This window comes from Nerophis ophidion, linkage group LG21 (genome assembly GCF_033978795.1).
Source record: "Nerophis ophidion isolate RoL-2023_Sa linkage group LG21, RoL_Noph_v1.0, whole genome shotgun sequence".
Classification (NCBI taxonomy): domain Eukaryota; kingdom Metazoa; phylum Chordata; class Actinopteri; order Syngnathiformes; family Syngnathidae; genus Nerophis; species Nerophis ophidion.
This window is the reverse complement of record NC_084631.1, coordinates 4,408,675-4,434,707: the sequence shown is the minus strand read 5'-3', so window position 1 is coordinate 4,434,707 and position 26,033 is coordinate 4,408,675. Positions and strand designations below refer to the sequence as shown.

The window sequence follows — 26,033 nt, the reverse complement described above, 5'->3', positions numbered from 1 at the left end:
CTAGTGGTCACCAGCGGTAGCTTCCATAACAATGAAAAAAACAAATTACACTTAAGAAGCTATATATATATATATATATATATATATATATATATATATATATACACACACACACACACACACATATACACAGAAATATGTATGTGTATTAGTTTAAACAATTTTTGATACTTTTCGGTACGTTTCTAAATAGAGGGGACCCCAAAAAATTGCATTATTGGCGGTAGCTTCCATAACAATGAAAAAAACAAATTACACTTAAGAAGCTTTATATATATATATATATATATATATATATATATATATATATATATATATATATATACACACGCACACACACACACATATACACAGAAATATGTGTGTGTATTAGTTTAAACAATTTTTGATGCTTTACGGTACTTTTCTAAATAGAGGGGACCCCAAAAAATTGCATTATTGGCTTTATTTTAACAAAAAAAATATGTTTCTCAATGCAAGTTTGTCCGTAAATAAAATTGTGAACATACAAGACAACGTGTCTTTTATTAGTAAGTAAGCAAACAAATTTGTAAAAAAAATATTAAGGACAAGTGGTAGAAAATGAATTATCAATCTATTTGTTCATTTGCTGTTAATATAAACCCACTTTTTTCTTTTAACATGTTCTATCTACACTTCGGTTAAAAAGTAATAATCACTTGTTCTTCTGTTGTTTGATACTTTACATTAGTTTTGGATGATACCACCAATTTGGGTATCAATCCGATACCAAGTCGTTCCAGGATCCTACATTGGTCATATCCTGACTTTATGAACATAATATACATTTAAAAAAACAAAAGAAGATTTTGTGATGCCAAAAAATATTGGCGTAATCATTAGAGTATCGACTAGATCAGGGGTGCCCACACTTTTTCTGCAGGCGAGCTACTTTTCAATTGACCAACTCGAGGGGATCTACCTCATTTATATATATCATTTATATTTATTTATTTATGAAAGAGACATTTTTGTAAACAAGTTAAATGTGTTTAATGATAATACAAGCATGTGTAACACATATAGATGTCTTTCTTTCACAAAGACAAGAATATAAGTTGCTGTATTACCTGATTCTGATGACTTGCATTGATTGGAATCAGACAGTAATGATGATAACGCCCACATTTTCAAATGGAGGAGAAAAAAAGTTGTCCTTTCTGTACAATACCACATGAAAGTGGTTGGTTTTTGGCATCTAATTCATCCAGCTTCCATACACTTTACAAGAAAAACATTGGCGGCAAATTCCGTAGCTTGCTTGATTGACATTCACGGCACCCGAGGGTCTTGTGAGATGACGCTGGCTGCTGCCAGTTCATTATTATGAAAAGATGACAGAGAGGAAGGCGAGAAACACTTTTTATTTTAACAGACTTTCGCGCCGTCCCTTCCGTCAAAACTCTAAAGGCCGACTGCACATTTCCTATCTTCACAATAAAAGCCCTGCTTCATGCTGCCTGCACTAACAAAATAAGAGTCTCAGAAAGCTGGCGTGCACAAGTGATGTGCACGCCAGCTTTCTGAGGGATCGCTTGTGCACGCCAGTTTTCCCAGACTCTGTATTTAGTTAGCGCAGGCAGCATGAAGCAGGGCTTTTATTATGAAGATAGGAAATGTGCAGTCGGCCTTTAGAGTTTTGACGGAAGGTACGGCGCGAGAGTCTGTTGAAATAAAAAGTGTTTCTCGCCTTCCTCTCGGTCATATTTTCATAATAATGATCTTGCAGCAGCCAGCGTCATCTCACAAGACCCTCCGGTACCGTGAATGTCATTTAAGTGACGTCTTGGTGAAGATTGATGATCACTAATTTTTAGGTCTATTTTTTTTTAAAAGCCTGGCTGGAGATCGACTGACACACCCCCCGCGGTCGCCATCGACGTAATGGGCACCCCTGATCTAAACGTTCTTAAATCGAAAAGTTCGCGAACAGAGGGGTTTGTAAGTCAAGGTCCCACTGTACTACAATTTTATTTCTTCGTTACCCACATTTGCAAAATGGTTCGATTTAATGAATAATTTGTGAGTGTCAGGCTGCGGTCTGGACCTTTCCCGTTTACCGTATTTTTCCGACTATAAGTCACAGTTTTTTTCATAGTTTGGCCAGGGGTGAGACTTATACTCAGGAGCGACTTATGTGTGAAATTTTAAACACATTACCGTAAAATATCAAATAATATTATTTAGCTCATTCACGTAAGAGACTAGACGTATAAGATTTCATGGGATTTATGGATTAGGAGTGACAGATAGTTTGGTAAAGGTATAGCATGTTCTATATGTTATAGTTATTTGAATGACTCTTACCATAATATGTTAGGTTAACATAGCAGTTGGTTATTTATGCCTCATATAACGTACACTTATTCAGCCTGTTGTTTACTATTCTTTATTTATTTTAAATTGCCTTTCAAATGTCTATTCCTTTCAGATTTCCCCCCAAAATGTGATATATATATATATATATATATATATATATATGTGTGTTTTTTTCCTTCTTTATTTTGTATTTTCAACATATACTTCGGAGCGACTTATACTCCGAAAAATACGGTACTTACTATTGTTCTAGCTACTTAAGATCCATATTACTTTTATATGCGTGTTTTAATATGTTCATATTCTTCCGTATTAATTTAATAATTTGTTTTTTATTGATGAAAAAAATAAACCTGTTTGGTCCGGTTTCTGCGACGTCACTTAAATTCACACTTCCTGTTGTCGATTTGCTTCAAGTATTGCAGAGAGCACACAATGTACACAGTTTAATATTTCAGTTTCTCAGACAGTAATGGGATTATTTAAGTTTAGATTGGGGTATATTCTTTTTTTTTTTTTAATAAAGAAAGACATTGATGTCTCTTGTTTTCATGGTAGCATTTAAGCTACAGCGGCCTGTGATGACGCAGCGACTTGACTTTTATATTACTTTATAGACAAGAAGTATGTGCAGGGTCAAATACAACAGTTTCTCCAGACACAAGAAATAATGCAAGAAATTAACAATTTTTTTTTTAATTTTCTTAATCTTAAATTAGCTATTTTTTAAATTTGTAAGTAATCAGTCCAAAATAATACCATAATAATACAATTTCAAAACATTCAGAATAGCAATTGAGAAGACACACAAACATGACACAAAACAATCCAAAAGTTGTCAAACAAAAATAAATAATAGAAACAACAGTATCAATATTAATAAGAATACAACATAGCAGTGATTAGAAATGAACAATAGTGTCACAGTGGCTTACACTTGCATCACATTTCATAAGCTTGAGAACACACTGTGTCCAATATTTACTACAAAGATTTAAAAAAGTCATATTTTAGGTTAATTTAATAGTTCAAACAAATTTAAATGATAGATCCCATATTCCAATATATGACTCATTATTATGTAAACGAAATGCCGTGTTTTCTGCTGTTATCATCTCCGTAGCTTGTGTATAGCAGCCAGAATGACTTAGACCGTGGGTGTCAAACTCTGGCCCCCGGGCCAAATTTGGCCCGCCGTTTAATTTAATTTGGCCCTTGAGGCAATATTAAACTAACATTAGAGCTGGCCCGCCGGTAACACCACATTCACCGCTAATACTCTTACTTGCCAACCCTCCTGATTTTCCTAGGAGACTCCCGAAGTTTAGTGCTCTTCCCAAAAATCTCCCTGGGCAACCATTCTCCCGATTTCCACCCGGACAACAATATTGGGAGCGTGCCTTAAAGGCACCGCCTTTAGTGTCGTCACGTCCTCTTTTCCTCCATGTAAACAGCGTGCTGGCCAAGTCACATAATATATGCAGCTTCCACACACACATATGCGAATGCCACGCGTACTTGGTCAACAGCCATACAGGTCACACTGAGGGTGGCCGTATAAACAACTTTAACATTGTTACAAATATGCGCCACACTGTGAACCCATACCAAACAAAGATGACAAAACACATTTCGGGATAACACCTGCACCGTAACACAACATAAGCACAACAGAACAAATACCCAGAACCTCTTGCAGCACTAACTCTTCCAGAACGCTACAATATACACTCCCCGCTACCACCTCATTTTTATTTTATTTTCGGATTTATTAGCCTGTGGAAAAAGTTAATGTTATTTACTTTAGAAGGCTGCAAATAGAAAAGAGGTTTTGATTTTTTTTAATTAAATTTTATTTAATATACCACTGATGTTTTTTCGTTTGTTTTTTGAAAGTTGATTTTGCACTAATAAGTTATATAAGCTCTGCCTGTTCCATGGGAGGAAGCCCGAGTACTCGGAGGGAACCCACGCAGTCACAGGAACATGCAAACTCCACACAGAAAGATCCCGAGCCCGGGATTGAACCCAGGATTACTCAGGACCTTTGTATTGTGAGGCAGATGCACTAACCCCTGTATCACCGTGCTGCCCTATTTAAGCCTTGCTTGTTCAATATTTAATGCAAAACTTGTTAGGATCCCTATTAAAAGGTTCATTTGTTCAACCTTGGCTCGCGGCTTTGTTCAGTTTTACATTTTGTCCCACTCTGTATTTGAGTTTGACACCCCTGACTTAGACCATTAACATCTACCCATTTTTTTTTATATTACCCCTTTTGTTATGATGCATTTTTACTCTTTGATGACTCCTTACTAAATTGATGCAGATCACCAAGAATGCAAGTTTGCAGTGCCATTGGGATGTTTATATTTAGGAATGTGATTGCTTCTTTTGTTGTTTTCAACCATAACTCTTTTATTCTCTGACATTCCCACAATAAATAAACAAGAGTTGCCCCAGCTGCCCAACACTTCATACATGAATTGCTATCTACTGCACCAAATTTAAACAGCTCAGACTTAAATTACAATCTATTCAAGATCTTAAATTGACTCAGCTTTTTTTTTAATGCTTCTGAAGAGTTTATTGGCATTTTTCCAAATATCATTCCATGATATGTCTGTTTCATCTAAAATATTAAATCATCCATTTCCCAACACATGCATCCTTTGCATTTCTAGTATGATGTTCATTTACTATTCCATAAAATATTTAAATTTATTTCCTAAGTCTATCTTGATTAAAAAATGTACTAATTATCATTAAGTCTAAGTAAAACTAAAATAATGCTATTTGGTAACAGTAGAAGAGAGTCAAACACAAATAGATGGACTAGACCAGGGGTGCCCACACTTTTTCTGCGGGCGAGCTACTTTTCAATTGACCAACTTGAGGGGATCTACCTCATTTATATATATCATTTATATTTATTTATTTATGAAAGAGACATTTTTGTAAACAAGTTAAATGTGTTTAATGATAATACAAGCATGTGTAACACATATAGATGGCTTTCTTTCACAAAGACAAGAATATAAGTTGGTGTATTACCTGATTCTGATGACTTGCATTGATTGGAATCAGACAGTAATGATGATAACGCCCACATTTTCAAAACGAGGAGAAAAAAAGTTGTCCTTTCTGTACAATACCACATGAAAGTGGTTGGATTTTGGCATCTAATTCATCCAGCTTCCATACACTTTACAAGAAAAACATTGGCAGCAAATTCCGTAGCTTGCTTGATTGACATTCACGGCACCCGAGGGTCTTGTGAGATGACGCTGGCTGCTGCCAGTTCATTATTATGAAAAAATGACAGAGAGGAAGGCGAGAAACACTTTTTATTTCAACAGACTTTCGCGCCGTCCCTTCCGTCAAAACTCTAAAGGCCGACTGCACATTTCCTATCTTCACAATAAAAGCCCTGCTTCATGCTGCCTGCGCTAACAAAATAAGAGTCTCGGAAAGCTGGCGTGCACAAGTGATGTGCACGCCAGCTTTCTGAGGGATCGCTTGTGCACGCCAGTTTTCCGAGACTCTGTATTTAGTTAGCGCAGGCAGCATGAAGCAGGGCTTTTATTGTGAAGATAGGAAATGTGCAGTTGGCCTTTAGAGTTTTGACGGAAGGTACGGCGCGAGAGTCTGTTGAAATAAAAAGTGTTTCTCGCCTTCCTCTCGGTCATATTTTCATAATAATGATCTTGCAGCAGCCAGCGTCATCTCACAAGACCCTCCGGTACCGTGAATGTCATTTAAGTGACGTCTTGGTGAAGATTGATGATCACTCATTTTTAGGTCTATTTTTTTTTAAAAGCCTGGCTGGAGATCGACTGACACACCCCCCGCGGTCGACTGGTAGCTCGCGATCGACGTAATGGGCACCCCTGGACTAGACATTGACAGGGGGAAAGTAAACACATGTTTGAGTGTAATTATTGATGATAAAAATATGCAAAAATAGATACAGCAATAATGAATAAAGCTAAATATTTAACGGAACAAAAATCACTTCATACTCTCTACTGTTCGATGGTGTTACCATATCGGAGTTATTGTGCAGAAATATGGGAAACAACTACAAATGAGGTGCTTCATTCATTAACCGTGTTACTAAAAAAATCAGTTAGAATAATACACAATGTTTTCATTGAGTCAAAAATACTGAAATTCAACGATAAACAGCTCTATTGATTATGTACAAAGCAAACTATAATTTGGCTACCCAAAAATGTACAACAATTCTTCTCAACAAAAGAGAAGACATGTAATCTAATGTAAAACATTTGTATGCACGTACAACACTTAAGACCTTTAACATATCATTATATGGAATGGATTAAGCAAAGAAAATAAACAAAATACTAATATGATCCAGTTTAACTAACTGTTCATTCTACAAGTGTTCACAAAGGAAAAAGAAGGAGAATTATCATTAATATCTTAAACATAAAAAAAAAAAAAAAAAAATCATCTCATCCCCCCCTAGGTCAGGGGTCGGCAACCTAAAATGTTGAAAGTGCCATATTAGACCAAAAATACAAAAAAAAAAAAAACTGTCCGGAGCAGCAAACAATTAAAAGCCTTATTTAAGTGTTATAATGTAGGCAACACATGATTTAAGTGTCTATATTAGCTACATTAGCCTACTATCAAAATTACTAAAAGTCTTATACAGTTTGTGTTATAATGAAGGCAACACATGATGTGTCTATATTAGCTATATTAGCCTACTATCAAAATGATTTTAAAAGTCTTATATAAGTGTTATAATGAAAGTAACACATGATGTAAGTGTCTATATTAGCTATATTAGCCTACTATCAAAATGGTTTTAAAAGTCTTGTATAAGTGTTATAATGAAGGCAACACATGATGTAAGTGTCTATACTAGCCTACAATCAAAATGACTTTAAAAGTCTTATATAAGTGTTATAATGAAGACAACACATGATATGTCTATATTAGCTTTATTAACCTACTATCAAAATGACTTTAAAAGTCTTATAAAAGTGTTATAATAAAGGCAACACATGATGTAAGTGTTTATATTCACTATATCAGCCTACTATCCAAATTACTATAAAAGTCTCATATAAATGTTACAATAAAGACAACACATGATGTAAGTGTCCATATTAGCCATAGTAGCCTACTATCAAAATTACTATAAAAGTCTTATATAAATGTTACAATAAAGACAACACATGATATAAGTGTCTATATTAGCTATAGTAGCCTACTATCAAAATTACTATAAAAGTCTTATATAAATGTTATAATTAAGACAACACATGATGTAAGTGTCTACATTAGCTTTATTAGCCTACTATCAAACTTATTTAAAAAGTCTTATATAAGTGTTATGACAACACATGATGTAAGTGTCTATATTAGCTTTATTAGCCTACTATCAAAATTACTTTAAAAGTCTTATATAAGTGTTATAATGAAGACAACACGTGATGGAAGTGTCTCTATTAGCTATATTAGCCTACTATCAAAATGACTTAAAAAGTCTTATATACGACCTTTAAAGTCATTTTGATAGTAGGCTAATAAAGCCTACTGTAAAAGTCTTACATACGTGTTATAATGAAGACAACACATGATGGAAGTGTCTATATTAGCCTTTTATCAAAGGTTGAGGCCAATCTTCGTTGACAGAAATGTTGTGTTTTAATTTTTATTCTATACATTTTTGCAACATTGGAAAACATTAGTAAAATGGAGGCTTCTCACAGGATGAGATATTTTCTGGAAATTACTGGCTCAGAATGGCCAAAGGTATAGATCTGTGTGACCAAGTTTAAAACATTTGGTGGACAAAATGAGAAAAAGAAGACGTGGCATAAAACACGTCTTTCTGTGGCAGCGTCGGAGAAAGTTGTACTTGTAAACAAACTACGATGAGTTCAAGGACTGCTGAAATTAGTAGGACAAAACGGTGCTTGCCAAATCCTCTCATTAGTGAAGCGTGTTTAATATAAACAGGGGGATTTCTAACAGTTAGGAAGGTTTGTGTCATGTTTGTTCTCCTCCAGAAAATATATTAAAACAAAAAATATATTGTTTGGTTTTTTTTTCCATCTTTTAACATTTTCTCACATCTCTGAAAAAGGTCCAGGGAGCTTCTAGGGCAGCGCGATGTGGCTCTAGAGCCGAGGGTTGTTGACCCCCACCCTAGGTGAACCATAAATTACTTTTTTATTTATGATAACTTAATTATTGTGTGCATGTTTATATCTTTAATATTTATTTATGTATCTAATAATTGTTTCCTTATTTATTAAATATTATATGATTTACTCATGTATTTATTCAGTGTTCTGTTACAAACAGAACAAAAAAAATGGGATGGAATTGCTATGATACGAAAAGTGGTAGAATTAAATAAGCGCTGCTTCGTCCCACTCCTTTTCGGACGTGCTGTAATTAATGAAACAACAGGAAAATATGTGATGCACTACATTCTAATTGTATTGTATGCATGTTCAAAATAAACATGAACTGAATGTAAACCATAAAAATTAGAGAACTGCATCTGCTTCCATTTCAATACAGCCATCTGTTCGTGGAGGAAGTGTTATGATCCGCTGCCCGGATCATTTATTATTTGGATTTTGAGTTTATTTGTGCACTTCCTGGTTTGTTCTGTCACCATGGTTGCCTATTAGTTTCACCTGTCCCTTGTTCTAGACTCGCACTTGTTGGTAATTGTTTTCTTCAGTATTTAAGCCTGCCTTTTTCATTTACTCGTCCTCGTCTCGTTAAGTTTTTGCTACACGCAATCGATGGTCTCGTGGACTCCCTTCTCTGGTAGTAACTGTTTTGGACTTGCTAATTTTCTCGCTAAGCTTGTTGTTTTTCTCGCTCACATGCTAGTAGTTTTTTCATTTACACGTCTTCGTCTCGTTAAGTTTTTGCTACACGCAATCGATGAACTCGTGGACTCCCTTCTCTGGTAGTAACTGTTTTGGACTTGCTAATTGTCTCGCTAAGCTTGTTGTTTTTCTAGCTCACATGCTAGTAGTTCTTTGTTTTGCCTGTTGTGCCTCGTGCAAGCGTTTCTGTTGTTTCCCTAGCTCTCATGCTAGCGCTTTTGGTTTGCCTTTTCTGCCTAACACCAAAGTTTCGGTTCTTAGTCTGTTTTTAGTTTAAATGAAGCATTATTTCTTACCTGTACGCTGTGTCCGAGCCCGATCTGCATCTTGGAAGAGCACCATCCACATCACGATGCCAGAAAGTCGTTACAGGAAGTGCAGCCTCGCACATAAAATAAATGAGCAGTATGCGGTTGAAGATTTCTTACTCACAATATTTCCCTTTTATTTCTCAGAGGACAGGAAGTTGTTTGTGGGGATGCTGGGAAAGCAACAGAGCGACGAGGACGTGAGAAGGCTGTTTGAGCCCTTTGGCAGCATAGACGAGTGCACGGTGTTAAGAGGACCTGACGGCACCAGCAAAGGTAACATGCACAATATTGACTTGCCGCACATTGGAGGAATGAAATACTAATTAAAAAGAGCAACAAAACAAAAACCTTGATACTAATAAAGAAAAAAATTAAATGTCACCCATAACACAAAGCTTGACTTTTTTTTTTAGTTTGACATGCAAGCATCTGAAATAGAATTAATGAAAATGTATTAAACAAAAACTCAAAAACAGGAAAGAGTTAAAAAATGTTATATAATAATTCTACTCTGTCATCTATACCACCAGTGTTCATAATAACGGCTATAATATCATACTTTCTCTAGTAATGAGTAGTCTAATTCAGGGGTGCCCATTACGTCGATCGCGAGCTACCAGTCGACCGCGGGGGGTGTGTCAGTCGATCTCCAGCCAGGATTTTTTTTTAAAATAGACCTAAAAATTAGTGATCATCAATCTTCACCAAGACGTCACTTAAATGACATTCACGGTACCGGAGGGTCTTGTGAGATGACGCTGGCTGCTGCAAGATCATTATTATGAAAATATGACCGAGAGGAAGGCGAGAAACACTTTTTATTTCCGAGACTCTGTATTTTGTTAGCGCAGGCAGCATGAAGCAGGGCTTTTATTGTGAAGATAGGAAATTTGCTGTCGGCCTTTAGAGTTTTGACGGAAGGGACGGCGCGAGAGTCTGTTGAAATAAAAAGTGTTTCTCGCCTTCTTCTCGGTCGTATTTTCATAATAATGAACTGGCAGCAGCCAGCGTCATCTCACAAGACCCTCGGGTGCCGTGAATGTCAATCAAGCAAGCTACGGAATTTGCCGCCAATGTTTTTCTTGTAAAGTGTATGGAAGCTGGATGAATTAGATGCCAAAAACCAACCACTTTCATGTGGTATTGTACAGAAAGGACAACTTTTTTTCTCCTCCATTTGAAAATGTGGGTGTTATCATCATTACTGTCTGATTCCAATCAATGCAAGTCATCAGAATCAGGTAATACACCAACTTATATTCTTGTCTTTGTGAAAGAAAGACATCTATATGTGTTACACATGCTTGTATTATCATTAAACACATTTAACTTGTTTACAAAAATGTCTCTTTCATAAATAAATACATATAAATGATATATATAAATGAGGTAGATCCCCTCGAGTTGGTCAATTGAAAAGTAGCTCGCCTGCAGAAAAAGTGTGGGCACCCCTGGTCTAATTCATTACTTTCATGTACGTTACAACGCTGTTAGCAAGATGTTTGATGCATTGTACATTTTGATGTGGTTGTATGTCAACAAGACAGCTAGTTCAATGCAGGAAGTGTCTTTCTACTCATGATAGAAAATTATTGTAGCTGAGATAGGCGCCAGCGCCCCCCGCGTCCCCGAAAGGGAATAAGCGGTAGAAAATGGATGGATTAAATATGAAAAGCTAACATCACACACATAATACAAACTCATACACACTACTACTATAAGGAAATAATGAACAGTATATCAATGATTTAAGTGAAACGCTTGCCATCCAAACAATAGCCCGTTTGTTGACGAGGAGATATGACGGCCATCAAAGCACATTCAACCTCTTTATTAACCAGATTTAACCAGTGAAACTGCTGCTGCTAAGCTAACAAACTGAGCTAAAGTCCTGCTCAGAGCGCGCTCTTGCTGGCGTCACTTGGCATCAGGCACCCGCCTTTTCAAGGCACACACACAAACTGCTCTCGTGAAATGTCTACGTACTGCATATGCCAGATATTTGACTCTTTTTTTTTTCAAGTAATCCATCAATTACTAATTATTTGGTAATGCATCTACTTTTTCGGTAAAGTAACGAATAACTATGATTACTGTACTGTACTTTCCGGGCTATAGAGCACTTCAGTTTTTGAGAAATAATAATAATTTGAGAAATAATAAAAATGTGTACATATACTAGTCACACTGGACAATAATCTGCAGAGATATTTAGGTACGAAAGATTTTGCAAATGCTTATTTACACACGTTTACACACATTTTTGCTCATGTGAACAAGGCTAGATTGATTACATTACGATAACACGTACAAATATGTATGAAAACACTCCGATAGACATCACACATGGAACAGTTAACTACCGTATTTTTGGGACTATAAGTCGCAGTCTTTGCCACAGTCCAGCGGCGGGTGAGACCCGGCCAAACCAAAAAAAAAAGTTAATGAAAATGTATTAAACAAAAACTAAAAAAACGTGACTTATAGTCCAAAAAATACGGTAAGTAAGAATTGTTTTTGTAATATTGTAGAACTTAAAAACGTTGCTTGGAGTGATGAATGAAGAACCCTTTCGAGCAGAAACGCTTTAGACCAGTGATTCTTAAACTGTGGTATGCAGGCTCCATCTAGTGGTACTCCAAAGAATCACTTAATTAAATATCCAGACACTGTTGCTGATTAAACTGTGTGTAATGTTACAGTGGTCAAACATATTGAATCTACTTGTTAAATAAATCCTCTTCCTTGTTTTTAATTAATATTTAGGCCTAATACGCTACTATATTTTAATGTTTGTCATTATGGTGATACCTGGAGGGGTAAAATGTGTTTTCTGATTGGTGGTTTGTAATAAAAAAGTTTGAGAACTACTACTATAGACAAATAGTAGACAAAACGGAATATACCGTATTTTCCGGACTATAGAGCAAAAATAAAATATACATTTATATTTAAAAATATTTTCCATATATTAGCTGCAGATATATATGTTGTGAAATTAGTTATTTACACATAAATATTCTGGAAATGTTTATTGTGCTTACCCTAATTGTTTCCAAACAGTGTTTGTAACACGGCAGTAAAACGGCTGATCAAACAAAACAGAAGTCATCCTCATGGACCCACTAGCTGTGGAAGCAAGCTCACTCATCAGCTAAACAGACTCAATAACTCCACGGTGACGTGTTGGTGAATTTACTGAGGATTTTGTGAAACTGACACAATACAAAAATAATGCCTTTGTAAGTTAGCAATACTAACTCAGACACTCGTTAGCATATTAGCTAACGTTAGCTTCATTACGAAAGCACAGAAAAATATGCATGAAAACAGTCCTACAGACATCACACATGGGACGGTTTAGTAGGTAAGAATTTTTTGGGGTGAAATTGTGAACCTTACAAACATTGCTTAGAGGGATGAAAGAGGAATGCCTTCAAGCAAAAACGCTATGGACGGTTTTAAATTTCTGTTTGACGCAAAACAGGAAGTACATTTTCAACTCTCAAAACCTGCAGTGGGCGAACTCGTCCAAAAGATGGCGCCATAGCCCAAACAATAACACAGCATTTCAGTCATCTGCTTGGGTTTGATGAAATCTATTGACCATAAAACATTACGGCAATTAGCGGAACAAAAATCTGTATATTAGCTACACCATTTTATAAGCCGCAGGGTATTAAGTGTAGGAAAAAAAGTAGTAGCTTATAGTCCGGAATTTACGAAACATCCGGTTCAAGGCAAGAAACAGGAAGTACATTCTACCCGCAGCACCTGCAGTGAGTGAACTCGTCCAAAAGATGGTGCCGTAGCACAAACAATAACACACCTTTTCAGTGTCTTTGTCGGTGTTGAAAAGTATTTGTTGAATACAAAACAGTAGTGAAGAAAAATACATGAATTAGCCGCATCGTTTTATAAGCCGCAGGGTACAAAGTACGAGTGTGGGAAAAAATCAATTTGAATTTGAATCGCGATTCTCACGTTGTGCGATTCATAATCGATTCTCATTTTCAAAAAATCGATTTTTTTTTTTTTTATTTTATTTTTATTTTTAATCAATCCAACAAACCACTACACAGCAATACCATAACAATGCAATCCAATTCCAAAACCGAACCTGACGCAGCAACACTCAGAACTGCAATAAACAGAACAATTGAGAGAAGACACAAACACCACACAGAACAAACCAAAAGTAGTGAAACAAAAATGAATATTATCAACAACAGGATCAATATTAGTTATAATTTCAGCATAGCAGCGATTAAAAATCCCTCATTGACATTATCATTAGACATTTATAAAAATAATAAAAAAGAACAATAGTGTCACAGTGGCTTACACTTGCATGGCATCTCATAAGCTTGACAACACACTGTGTCCAATGTTTTCACAAAGATAAAATAAGTCATATTTTTGGTTCGTTTAATAGTTAAAACAAATGTACATTATTGCAATCAGTTGATAAAACATTGTCCTTTACAATTATAAAAGCTTTTTTTTTATAAATCTACTACTCTGCTGGCATGTCAGCAGACTGGGGTAGATCCTGCTGAAATCCTATGTATTGAATGAATACAGAACTGTTTCGAATCGGAAAAATAGAATCGCGTTGAATCGAAAAAATCGATTTACAATCTGATCGCGACCCCAAGAATTGATATTTAATCGAATCGTGGGACACCCAAAGATTCGCAGCCCTAGTACAAAGCGTAGGGAAAAGGTTTATAGTCCAAAAAATATCAAACACAAACCTGAATTGAATATTAATCTTTAGATAAATATAATACATATCCAATCCAATCAATCCAATCCACTTTATTTATATAGCACATTTAAACAACAATAACGTTTCCAAAGTGCTGCACAGTCATGTTAAAAACAATATTATGCTCCACCAATGACCGAATAAAACAAAAAATAAATAAAAATAAAACCAATAAAAACAAATATGATTAAAAACTATTTTAAAGGGTAAAATCAATTAAAACAGTAAAATAGAAATCAAAGTGTATAAAAAACACAGAGGACCACACAACTCACGTAGTGTTAAAAGCCAAAGAATAAAAGTGGGTCTTAAGACGAGACTTAAAACACTCCACTGTGGAAGCAGTTTGAACATGGAGGGGCAGAGTGTTCCAGAGCTTAGGGCCGACCACAGAGAAGGCCCTGTCTCCCCTGGTCTTAAGTCTGGTCTTGGGCACCACGAGCTGGAACTGGCTCTCGGACCTCAGAGCGCGCGCAGGGATGTAAATTTGGATGAGGTCCGAGATATATTGAGGTGCCAGTCCATGTAAAGATTTAAAAACAAACAGCAATGTTTTAAAATCAATTCTAAAATGAACAGGGAGCCAGTGCAAACTCTGAAGAATTGGGGTCATATGCTGGCGTTTCCTGGCCCCTGTTAAAAGTCCTGCTGCCGCGTTCTGGACTAACTGCAACCGGGAGAGAGCTTTTTGGCTAATGCCAGCATAAAGTGCATTGCAGTAGTCCAGGTGACTTGAAATAAAAGCATGCACGACTTGTTCAAAAAGGTTAAAAGATAAAAACGGTTTAACCTTTACTAAAAGACAAAGGTGATAAAAACACGATTTTAAAACGCCATTGACTTGTTTGTCTAGTTTAAAATCGCTGTCTATAGTGATAAATGATAAATGGGTTGTACTTGTGAACAAGACTCCTAGGTACTTGAACTCCTCCACTTGGGGCAGGGTCTCCTCCCCAACCCGGAGAGGACACGTTGGGAAGACTATGTCTCCCGGCTGGCCTGGGAACGCCTCGGGATCCTCCGGGAAGAGCTAGACGAAGTGGCTGGGGAGAGGGAAGTCTGGGCTTCCCTGCTTAGGCTGCTGCCCCCGCGAACCGACCTCGGATGAGCGGAAGAAGATGGATGGATGGATGGATGGATGGGTTGTACTTGTATAGCGCTTTTCTACCTTCAAGGTACTCAAAGCGCTTTGACACTACTTCCACATTCACCCATTCACACACACATTCACACACTGATGGAGGGAGCTGCCATGCAAGGCACCAACTAGCACCCATCAGGAGCAAGGGTGAAGTGTCTTGCTCAGGACACAACGGACGTGACGAGGTTGGTACTAGGTGGGGATTGAACCAGGGACCCTCGGGTTGCGCACGGCCACTCTCCCACTGCGCCACGCCTTATATATCCCAAATCATCCATCCATCCATTTTCTACCGCTTATTCCCTTTCGGGGTGGCGGGGGGCGCTGGCGCCTATCTCAGCTACAACCGGGCGGAAGGCGGGGTACACCCTGGACAAGTCGCCACCTCATCGCAGGGCCAGCACAGATAGACACACAACATTCACACTCACATTCACACACTAGGGCCAATTTAGTGTTGCCAATCAACCTATCCCCAGGTGCATGTCTTTGGAAGTGGGAGGAAGCCGGAGTACCCGGAGGGAACCCACGCATTCACGGGGAGAACATGCAAACCCCACACAGATCCCAAACCAAAGAAAATCTAAATGTTTTGATTTTACAGTCTTTATATGTTTTGTTCCCTTACTGACTCTTGTTTGTCTTCTCAAGGGTGTGCGTTTGTAAAGTTCCAGGGCCACTCTGAGGCCCAGGCTGCCATCAACAGCCTGCACGGGAGCCGCACAATGCCTGTAAGTTCAGGACGCATTAGAAAAGTTTCAGGCCGCTCTGAAAACAAAACCGGGCGGTTAAAAAACAAAAAAAACATGCCTTCTCCGCACAGGGCGCGTCGTCCAGTCTGGTGGTGAAGTTTGCCGACACGGAGAAGGAGCGGGGGCTGAGGAGAATGCAGCAAGTGGCCTCCCAGCTGGGCATCTTCAGCCCCATGACGCTCAACTTCCCCGCCTACAATGCCTACACGCAGGCGGTCAATGCTCAGGCAAGTGCTGTACTCTCCAAAAGGATGTTATAGGTTTCAAGAGGCTATCAGCGCTCTAATTGGGGGCTAACGTTATTACCCAGACAACAGGACATACGTCATCTGGCATTTAGCTTTCCTGCAACACACAGCCATTAACCCACTGACTCTGGCCATAATGGCCTCGTAATTAGATCTCTATTCATCTGGTCCTCTATCACTCGCTCTGCTTGTCCCTTCCTCCTATTTCTGCTTTTTTTAAATATATTTTTTTATTTAACTGTCTTTGTCTTTGTCCTCGCCCTCCCTGCAGCTCGTCCAGCAGCAGGCCCTGGTCGCCCAGTCAGCGTATTTGTCCCCGGTGGCGACAGTCGCTGCCGTGCAGATGCAGCAGATGGCGGCGCTCAATGCCAACGGAATCATCGCCACGCCCATCACGCCGTCCTCAGGTAGACACATGCACGCACACACACTTACACACACACACACCGGCCCGTCGACGTAAGCACAGGCGGAGGCACTAAGCGGCCTGTGTGATCTTTAGGGACAAACACTCCGCCGACTATTGCAGCCACGCCTGTGCCAGCTCTCCCTCCTCCAATAGGTGTGAATGGCTACAGCACCGCGCCCACCAATGGACAACAGGGAACCGAGACATTATACACCAATGGCGTTCACACATATCAAGGTATGTGAAGGAAATGACAGAAAACACACATGACGTTTTTACACGTGTGCGACTGATTACTCTCTCACGATAAGAACTAAACACCAATTACCGTATTTCCTTGAATTACCGCCGGGTATATAGTATGCCTGTCCTGGGTATGACGTTAAACTACATCCAGGCATGAGATGGGAGGTTGTGTGTGGGGTTAGTGAGTCCCAACTAACGTCTATAAAATGCACACAAAGAACCGTTTGCACCTTCTCTTGTGAGTGGTGGGCGGTCAGCGCCATAAAGCTGAGCGGGTTCCTGGGTAAATGGGGCGCGGACAACCAACAGGACAGACTAAGTTCAACAGCCCAGTAAGGCAATTAGTCTAGGAGAAGGATCTCTGATATAAAATACCCCTTCCAACCCGCACCAAGCCAGCGTGGAAGGTGTAGGCTAATAACCAGCATGAAACATACGCCAAATGGCAGAAATATGCTGAGGCTTTCGTCCAGCAGTGGACTGACAATGGCTGATAATGATGATGATGATATAGTATGCGCCTGCGTAGAATTTCCGCCGGGTCAAACTCGTTTCGCCAAATAATTAGCATATTCCTAGAATTTCCGCCGGGTCAAACTCGTCACGACATGAGTGACACTTGTCACTCGTGATGACACCTGTCATCATTTTCAAAATGGCGGAAGCTGATTTCAATCATTTGAAATCGCTTAAAGGGAAGAATATTCAGAGCTATTCAATAGGATTTAAGGTCCAAGCTATTGAATATGCTAAAAAGAACAGTAAGCAGCTATGTTTTATTAATATGCCGTAGCTGCGTGTGTCAAATATGAGTCATTAAATGACTCCCGCCTCCTGGCGCTAGTGATCCTTCTTGCGACAACTCGGCTGCAGAAGAAGTGACAACAAGCAGCGTGTGTTTATTTTTTCCTCCCGCTTGCACTTTTAACACGGAGGATTACATATCTAAAATAAAAGTTTTCTAAACTGGACTTTCAATCGAAGCAGGAGGTAATAAAGGAAGATCTCCATCGAGACGGAGAGACTTTTAAAACTGAAGAAAGATAAGGAAGACTTTTATAAACAAGTTATCGATGCTTTTGATCAGAAGGAGCTGTGCATGGACTTCATTTATAAGTAAAAGTAAGACCATAATAACGTTTTTTTTTAATTAAATGTGCTTTTCATGATGGTATCCTTACATCACACTCAAATTTTTAAGTGCAGGCCTAAATTTACCGCATGCCTTTGGTAAGTGCCGGAGTGAGAAGAGGTTTTAAATTAATTAGCGCCCCGGCGGCAATTCAAGGAAATACGGTATTTAAAACACAATTTTAATCTTCCTTGGGGAACTCTCCTGAAGGAATCAAAGTACTATCTAACTAATAAAGTACTATCTATTATTTCTGCCTTTACACACAGTTAACTTAAAGGAGAACTGCACTTTTTGGGGAATTTTGCCGATCATTCATAATCCAGATGCAGTGATGGGTAGTAACAAGCGACATGTGGCTAAACTACGTAGCTTAATTACATTTCCTGTAGCTTAGCTACTTATATACCAGAGGTGTCAAACATGCGACCCGCGGGCCGAACCAGGCCCGGAAACAGGTTTCATCCAACCTGCGGGATGAGTTTGCTAAGTATGAAAATGAGCCAACATTTTTGAATGAAAGAAACCGCTGTTCTAAATGTGTCCACAAGATGTCGCAATAGCAAGTCTTTGTATCTTTGTAGATGCTACATATGTCAAAAAAAATTAACCACATGATGTTAGTGCACCAGTCGAGGAAAATAAGCAAACTATATTAATGACATCCTGTTATTTAATATTGATATTATTTTATCTTGATTGCAAATTAACAGCAATGATGAACATTATCACATTTATTCAGAAAGTATAAATAACGACAAATATAGGGTAGAATACTATTAACCACAACATGTAAGTGTAAAAAAAATACTAACATTATGATTTGTATATTTTCAGAATGTGCCTGTTCTATTTTTAAACAAAGAAAACAATCTGAAGTTGTCTTTATTTTTAAGTTATCGTGCCGTGATATTACCAGTCCGGCCCACTTGGAAGTAGATTATTCTCAATGTGGCCCCCCGATCTATAATGGATTTGACACCCCTGTTTTAGACCCATCGAGGTAGCTTACATCTAAGCTACAAGCTACAAAGAGAGAAAATGGACTGCGAGTCCAGCCTAAAAGATAATACAATGACCTGGAAGAATGAGAACATCCATACATAAGGAGAAAATCCATGATGATTGGTTGGTGTACGTATGATGAGTCACTATTGGCTAAGGTTAGGGCGAAACATTATGGACTGGCCAATCAGAAGCAAGATAAAATCATAACAGACACACACTCATGTCAAAAAGCAACGAGACAGAGGGATGACTCAAGCTGATGACAAAAAAAAAAAAAAAGAAACATACTTGAAAATGACCGAAGGATTCACTCCCACAAATCAGATTTTTCCTTTAGTGATGAAGACACGGTCCGCGAAACCCACAGTCCGTGTTCTAGGGTTGTACGGTATACCGGTATTAGTATAGTACCGTGATACCAATGAATTATTTTCGGTGCTATACCGCCTCTGAAAAGTACCGGTCGGCCAATGTGACCAATGTGACCAATGTATGATCATGTAATGACTCGGTATCGGATTAATACCCAAATTCGTGGTATCACCCAAAACTAATGTAAAGTATCAAACAACAGAAAAATAAGTGATGATTACATTTTAACAGAAGTGTAGATAGAACATGTTAAAAGAGAAAGTAAGCAGATATTAACAGTAAATGAACAAGTAGATTAATTCATTTTGTACCACTTGTCCCTAATAATGTTGAAAAAATAATAGAATGGAAAATGACACAATATGTTACTGCATATGTCAGCAGCTAAATTAGGAGCCTTTGTTTGTTTACTTACGACTAAAAGACAAGTTTTCTTCTTTGTTCACTATTTTATTTAAGGACAAACTTGCAATAAGAAACATATGTTTGAGGTACCCTAAGATTTTTTTGTTAAAATAAAGCCAAAAATGCCATTTTTTGTGGTCCCCTTTATTTAAAAAGTACCGAAAAATATCAAAATCATTTTGGTACCGGTATCAGGACAACACTAAGAACTAAACCAATTAATTTTGCCTTTACACATAGTTAGCTTAAAGGGCGGCTGCACTTTTTGGGGAATTTTGTGACGGGCCGTAACAAACTACATGTAGATAAGCTACGTAGCATAACTACATTTCCAAAAGGCTTTTCCTGTAGCTTCACTGCTTTTAGACCCTTGTAGCGAGGTAGCTTACATTTAAGCTACAATATACAAGCTACAAAGAGAGAAAATGGACGGCGAGTCCAGGCTAAAAGAAAATACAGTGACCTGGAAGAATGAAAACATCCATACATAAGGAGAAAATCCATCATGATTGGTTGGTGTACGTATGATGAGTCACTATTGGCTAAGGTTAGGGCGAAACATTATGGACTGGCCAATCAGAAGCAAGATAAAATCATAACAGACACACACTCATGTCAAAAAGCAACGAGACAGAGGGATGACTCAAGCTGACGACTAAAAAAAAAAAAAAGAAACATACTTGAAAATGACAGAAGGATTCACTCCCACAAATCAGATTTTTCCTTTAGTGATGAAGACACCGTCCACGAAACCCACAGTCTGTGGTCTAGGGTTGTACGGTATACCGGTATTAGTATAGTACCGTGATACCAATGAATCATTTTCGGCGCTATACGGCCTCTGAAAAGTACCGGTCGGCCAATGTGACCAATATGACCAATGTATGATCGTGTAATGACTCAGTATCGGATTAATACCCAAATTTGTGGTATCATCCAAAACTAATGTAAAGTATCAAACAACCGAAAAATAAGTGATGATTACATTTTAACAGAAGTGTAGATAGAACATGTTAAAAGAGAAAGTAAGCAGATATTAACAGTAAATGAACAAGTAGATTAATTCATTTTGTACCACTTGTCCTTAATAATTTTGACAAAATAATCGAATGGAAAATGACACAATATGTTACTGCATACTTCGGCAGCTAAATTAGGAGCCTTTGTTTGTTTACTTACGACTAAAAGAGAAGTTTTCTTGTATGTTCACTATTTTATTTAAGGACAAACTTGCAATAAGAAACATATGTTTGAGGTACCCTAAGATTTTTTTTGTTAAAATAAAGCCAAAAATGCCATTTTTTGTGGTCCCCTTTATTTAAAAAGTACCGAAAAATATCAAAATAATTTTGGTACCGGTATCAGGACAACACTAAGAACTAAACCAATTAATTTTGCCTTTACACATAGTTAGCTTAAAGGGCGGCTGCACTTTTTGGGGAATTTTGTGACGGGCCGTAACAAACTACATGTAGATAAGCTACGTAGCATAACTACATTTCCAAGTAGCTTTTCCTGTAGCTTTGCTGCTTTTAGACCCTTGTAGCGAGGTAGCTTACATTTAAGCTACAATATACAAGCTACAAAGAGAGAAAATGGACTGCGAGTCCAGGCTAAAAGAAAATACAGTGACCTGGAAGAATGAAAACATCCATACATAAGGAGAAAATCCATCATGATTGGTTGGTGTACGTATGATGAGTCACTATTGGCTAAGGTTAGGGCGAAACATTATGGACTGGCCAATCAGAAGCAAGATAAAATCATAACAGACACGCACTCATGTCAAAAAGCAACGAGACAGAGGGATGACTCAAGCTGACGACTAAAAAAAAAAAAGAAACATACTTGAAAATGACAGAAGGATTCACTCCCACAAATCAGATTTTTCCTTTAGTGATGAAGACACCTTCCACGAAACCCACAGTCCGTGTTCCAGGCTAAGGTTAGGGCGAAACATTATGGACTGGCCAATCAGAAGATGAACTGTTAATGTTTGATGAAACGTATGTTTGCATATGTGCTTGTATATGTACAGTATGTACGTTTGTACATTGAATGTACGTGTGGATGTACGTACCGTGTGTGTGTGTGTGTGAATATACGTATGTATGTACAGTGGGGCAAAAAAGTATTTAGTCAGCCAGCGATTGTGCAAGTTCTCCCACTTCAAAGAATGACAGAGGTCTGTAATTTTCATCATAGGTACACTTCAACTGTGAGAGACAGAATGTGAACAAAAAATCCAGGAATTCACATTGTAGGAATTTAGAAGAATTTATTTGTAAATTATGGTGGAAAATAAGTATTTGGTCAACCATTCAAAGCTCTCACTGATGGAAGGAGGTTTTGGCTCAAAATCTCACGATACATGGCCCCATTCATTCTTTCCTTAACACGGATCAATTGTCCTGTCCCCTTAGCAGAAAAACAGCCCCAACGCATGATGTTTCCACCCCCATGCTTCACAGTAGTTATGGTGTTCTTGGGATGCAACTCAGTATTCTTCTTCCTCCAAACATGACGAGTTGAGTTTATACCAAAATGGATACATGGATGATACAGCAGAGGATTGGGAGAATGTCATGTGGTCAGATGAAACCAAAATAGAACTTTTTGGTATAAACTCAACTCGTCGTGTTTGGAGGAAGAAGAATACTGAGTTGCATCCCAAGAACACCATAACTACTGTGAAGCATGGGGGTGGAAACATCATGCTTTGGAGCTGTTTTTCTGCTAAGGGGACAGGACGATTGATCCGTGTTAAGGAAAGAATGAATGGGGCCATGTATCGTGAGATTTGAATGGTTGACCAAATACTTATTTTCCACCATAATTTACAAATAAATTCTTCAAAATTCCTACAATGTGAATTCCTGGAATTTTTTTTCACATTCTGTCTCTCACAGTTGAAGTGTACCTACAGTATGGTGAAAATGACAGACCTCTGACATCATTTTAAGTGGGAGAACTTGCACAATCGCTGGCTGACTAAATACTTTTTTGCCCCACTGTTTATATGTATGAATAATTGTGCCTATGTGTGTGTCTTTGTATGTACAATATACTTGTCTACAAGTATATGTGGGAGCCACAGTACGGCCCCACCCACCCAGAGAGTGCAACCCTAATGTATTTTTGACTTGCATTAAGGATTGTGAATGACGGATAAAATTCTCCCCAAAAAGTGCAGTTCTCCTTCAACAGGTTTAAAAAATATTTTTTCATGTCATTTTGCAAAGTCAAAATTATTTTGTTGGCAGATTATTTTTTTATTTACATAGCAAGACTGAGCAGATTTTATCCAATTGGTCCAGCGTTCAAAGAACATAGAAATAATATAGCTGAAGTATCATTAGCGTTTTTTAATTTTCTCCAGCTATATAACCCATTGAAGTCACACCCAGAGTCTCAAAACTCCAATTGGAGTTTCTACCTAATATGCTACTCTTTTTGTCATTTTACAGCTCAAAATCCAGCAGCAGCCCTGGACCCGCTACAACAGGCCTATGCTGGCATGCAGCACTACACAGGTTAGTCCCGTTATTCTCAATTATTTTTTTGTCAGAAAGTTCCCACCAAAAATTGATATGTACAGTCGTGGTCAAAAGTTTACGTACACTTGTAAAGTACATAATGTCATGGCTGTCTTGAGTTTCCAATCATTTCCACAACTCTTATTTTTCTGTGATATAGTGATTGGAGCACATATTGTTGGTCACAAAAAAACATTCATGAAGTTTGGTTCTCCTTTAATCCCAAGAACAGCATACCCACCGTCAAACATGGTGGTGGTAGTATTATGCTCTGGGCCTGTTTTGCTGCCAATGGAACTGGTGCTTTACAGAGAGTAAATGGGACAATGAGAAATTCTTCAGGACAAGCTAAAATCATCAGCCCGGAGGTTGGGTCTTGGGCGCAGTTGGGTGTTCCAACAGGACAATGACCCCAAACACACATCAAAAGTGGTAAAGGAATGGTTAAATCAGGCTAGAATGAAGGTTTTAGCATGGCCTTCCCAAAGTCCTGACTTAAACGTGTGGACAATGCTAAAGAAACAAGTCCATGTCGGAAAACCAACAAATTTAGCTGAACTGCACCAATTTTGTCAAGAGGAGTGGTCAAAAATTCAACCAGAAGCTTGTGGATGGCTACCAAAAGCACCTTATTGCAATGAAACCTGCCAAGGGACATGTAAGCAAATATTAACATTGCTGTATGTATACTTTTGACCCAGCAGATTTGCTCACATTTTCAGTAGACCCATAATAAATTCATAAAAGAACCAAACATGTGCTCCAATCACTCTATCACAAAAAAATAAGAGTTGTAGAAAGTATCGAAAACTCAAGACAGCCATGACATTATGTTCTTTACAAGTGTATGTCAACTTTTGACCACGACTGTACATCTCTACAATGTGCTCAGTGAGTTACAATAACCCTTTTAGTAGATGAATACAATGAGCAGAGACAACATCTAGGCATGGCTACCTAATTTGGTACCTTTTATAGGCACTGACCGAATTCCGTCGGTAACACCGTGTATCGCGCGTGCGGTTTCAGACTCATCACGCCCGGTTGCAGACTAAACACCGGCTCATGTAAACAATCACTCAAGGCGGACTCGGCGCCAAACTCCCTCTGTAAGTTGAGATTTTAAATAAAATCATGGCAATATTACCTTGGATTCTAGCATAGTGATGAAGCAATATTTGGACAATAGGCACAAGTAGCAAACTTTATATATGAGCGGTCTAGTCTACACAAACATACACATAATGTGTAGGTCGTGACCATAGGCACAGTATTTAGAGCAAAGGTGTCAAACTCATTTTAGATGGGGGGGCCACATGGAAAAAAATCAACTCCCAAGCGGGCCGAACTGGTAAAATCACGGCACGATAACTTAAAAATAAAGACAACTTCAGATTTTGTTTTTTTATAAAAACAGAACAAGCTCATTCCGAAAATGTACAAATCATAATGTTGTTTTTTTTTTTTTTACACTTAATAGTATACTATCTTTATTTGTCGTTATTTATATTTTCTGAATAAATTATTTGATAATGTTCATCAGTTAACTCATTGGTGTTGATTTTCAATCTATTAAGATACTAAAAATTATATCAAAATCAAATTACAGTCATTTATGTAATTTGATCATTTCCCTCTACTGATGTACTAACATTATGTGGTTTATTTTATTTACATATGTAGCATCATCTACAAATATACAAAGAATTGCTATTGCGACATCCAGTGGGCACATTTAAACCATCTGTTTCTTTCATTCAAAAATTTCAGGTTCATTTTTATACTCTGCACACTCAAACCTGTTCACGGGGCGTACGGGAAAAATCCGAAAACCATGTTATTAAACTGCCATAAATAAATAAAATAAATAAATCTTTCACCCATTTAGACCCTGTATCTATTGAATCAAAATATTGAAATTTGATGAATTTGGTGCAATTGCAAACAGCAAAAATTATGTACGAAGCCAACTGTAACCTGCTACCCCAAAAAAGTACAACATGTCTTCTCAACAAACAAGGACTAATATAACTTTAGAGGGAAATCTAATTTAAAACATTTGTATGCATGTACAGAACTTAAAAAATCCTCAATACTTGGAATTAAACTATAGAATTAATTCAGCAAAGAAGTTCAACTAAGTACGAATATGATACATTTTCAAAAACTGGTTACTAAAGGTTTGCGTGTGCTAAAACGTGCAAAAACGTTTGCAAAGTGTATTGCGTCTGTTAAGTGAGCAAAATAAGGCGTGCAATCTGTTGAGCGGCTCTGTCTTCAATAATATGCAAATTATATGCTGATCATCAAAATGGTATCAATAATGGGAGGGGAAGATGCAAATATGATTAATTATCACGCGCAATGTGATTAATAAATGTGGACTCGTCAGACCACAGAACACTTTTCCACTTTGAATCAGTCTATCTGAGAGGATCTCGGGCCCAGAGAAGCCGGCGGCGTTTCTGGATGTTG

The 26,033-nt window shown here is 37.9% G+C and overlaps 1 protein-coding gene across 5 annotated transcripts in view; it reads left to right on the top strand.

Annotated features, from left to right (window-relative positions):
* Nucleotides 1-26,033, top strand: part of LOC133539606 (CUGBP Elav-like family member 3) — a 149,012-nt gene that overhangs the window by 103,976 nt on the left and 19,003 nt on the right. For 3 of the 5 annotated variants that reach the window (XM_061881643.1, XM_061881642.1, XM_061881647.1), the window contains 6 exons: nt 9,683-9,811; nt 16,102-16,181; nt 16,274-16,429; nt 16,722-16,857; nt 16,953-17,096; nt 23,490-23,555. In XM_061881643.1, the coding sequence (XP_061737627.1) occupies nt 9,683-9,811; nt 16,102-16,181; nt 16,274-16,429; nt 16,722-16,857; nt 16,953-17,096; nt 23,490-23,555 (711 nt within the window). The remainder of the gene's footprint in view (nt 1-9,682; nt 9,812-16,101; nt 16,182-16,273; nt 16,430-16,721; nt 16,858-16,952; nt 17,097-23,489; nt 23,556-26,033) is intronic. The other 2 variants (XM_061881645.1, XM_061881646.1) reach the window with 2 other exon arrangements.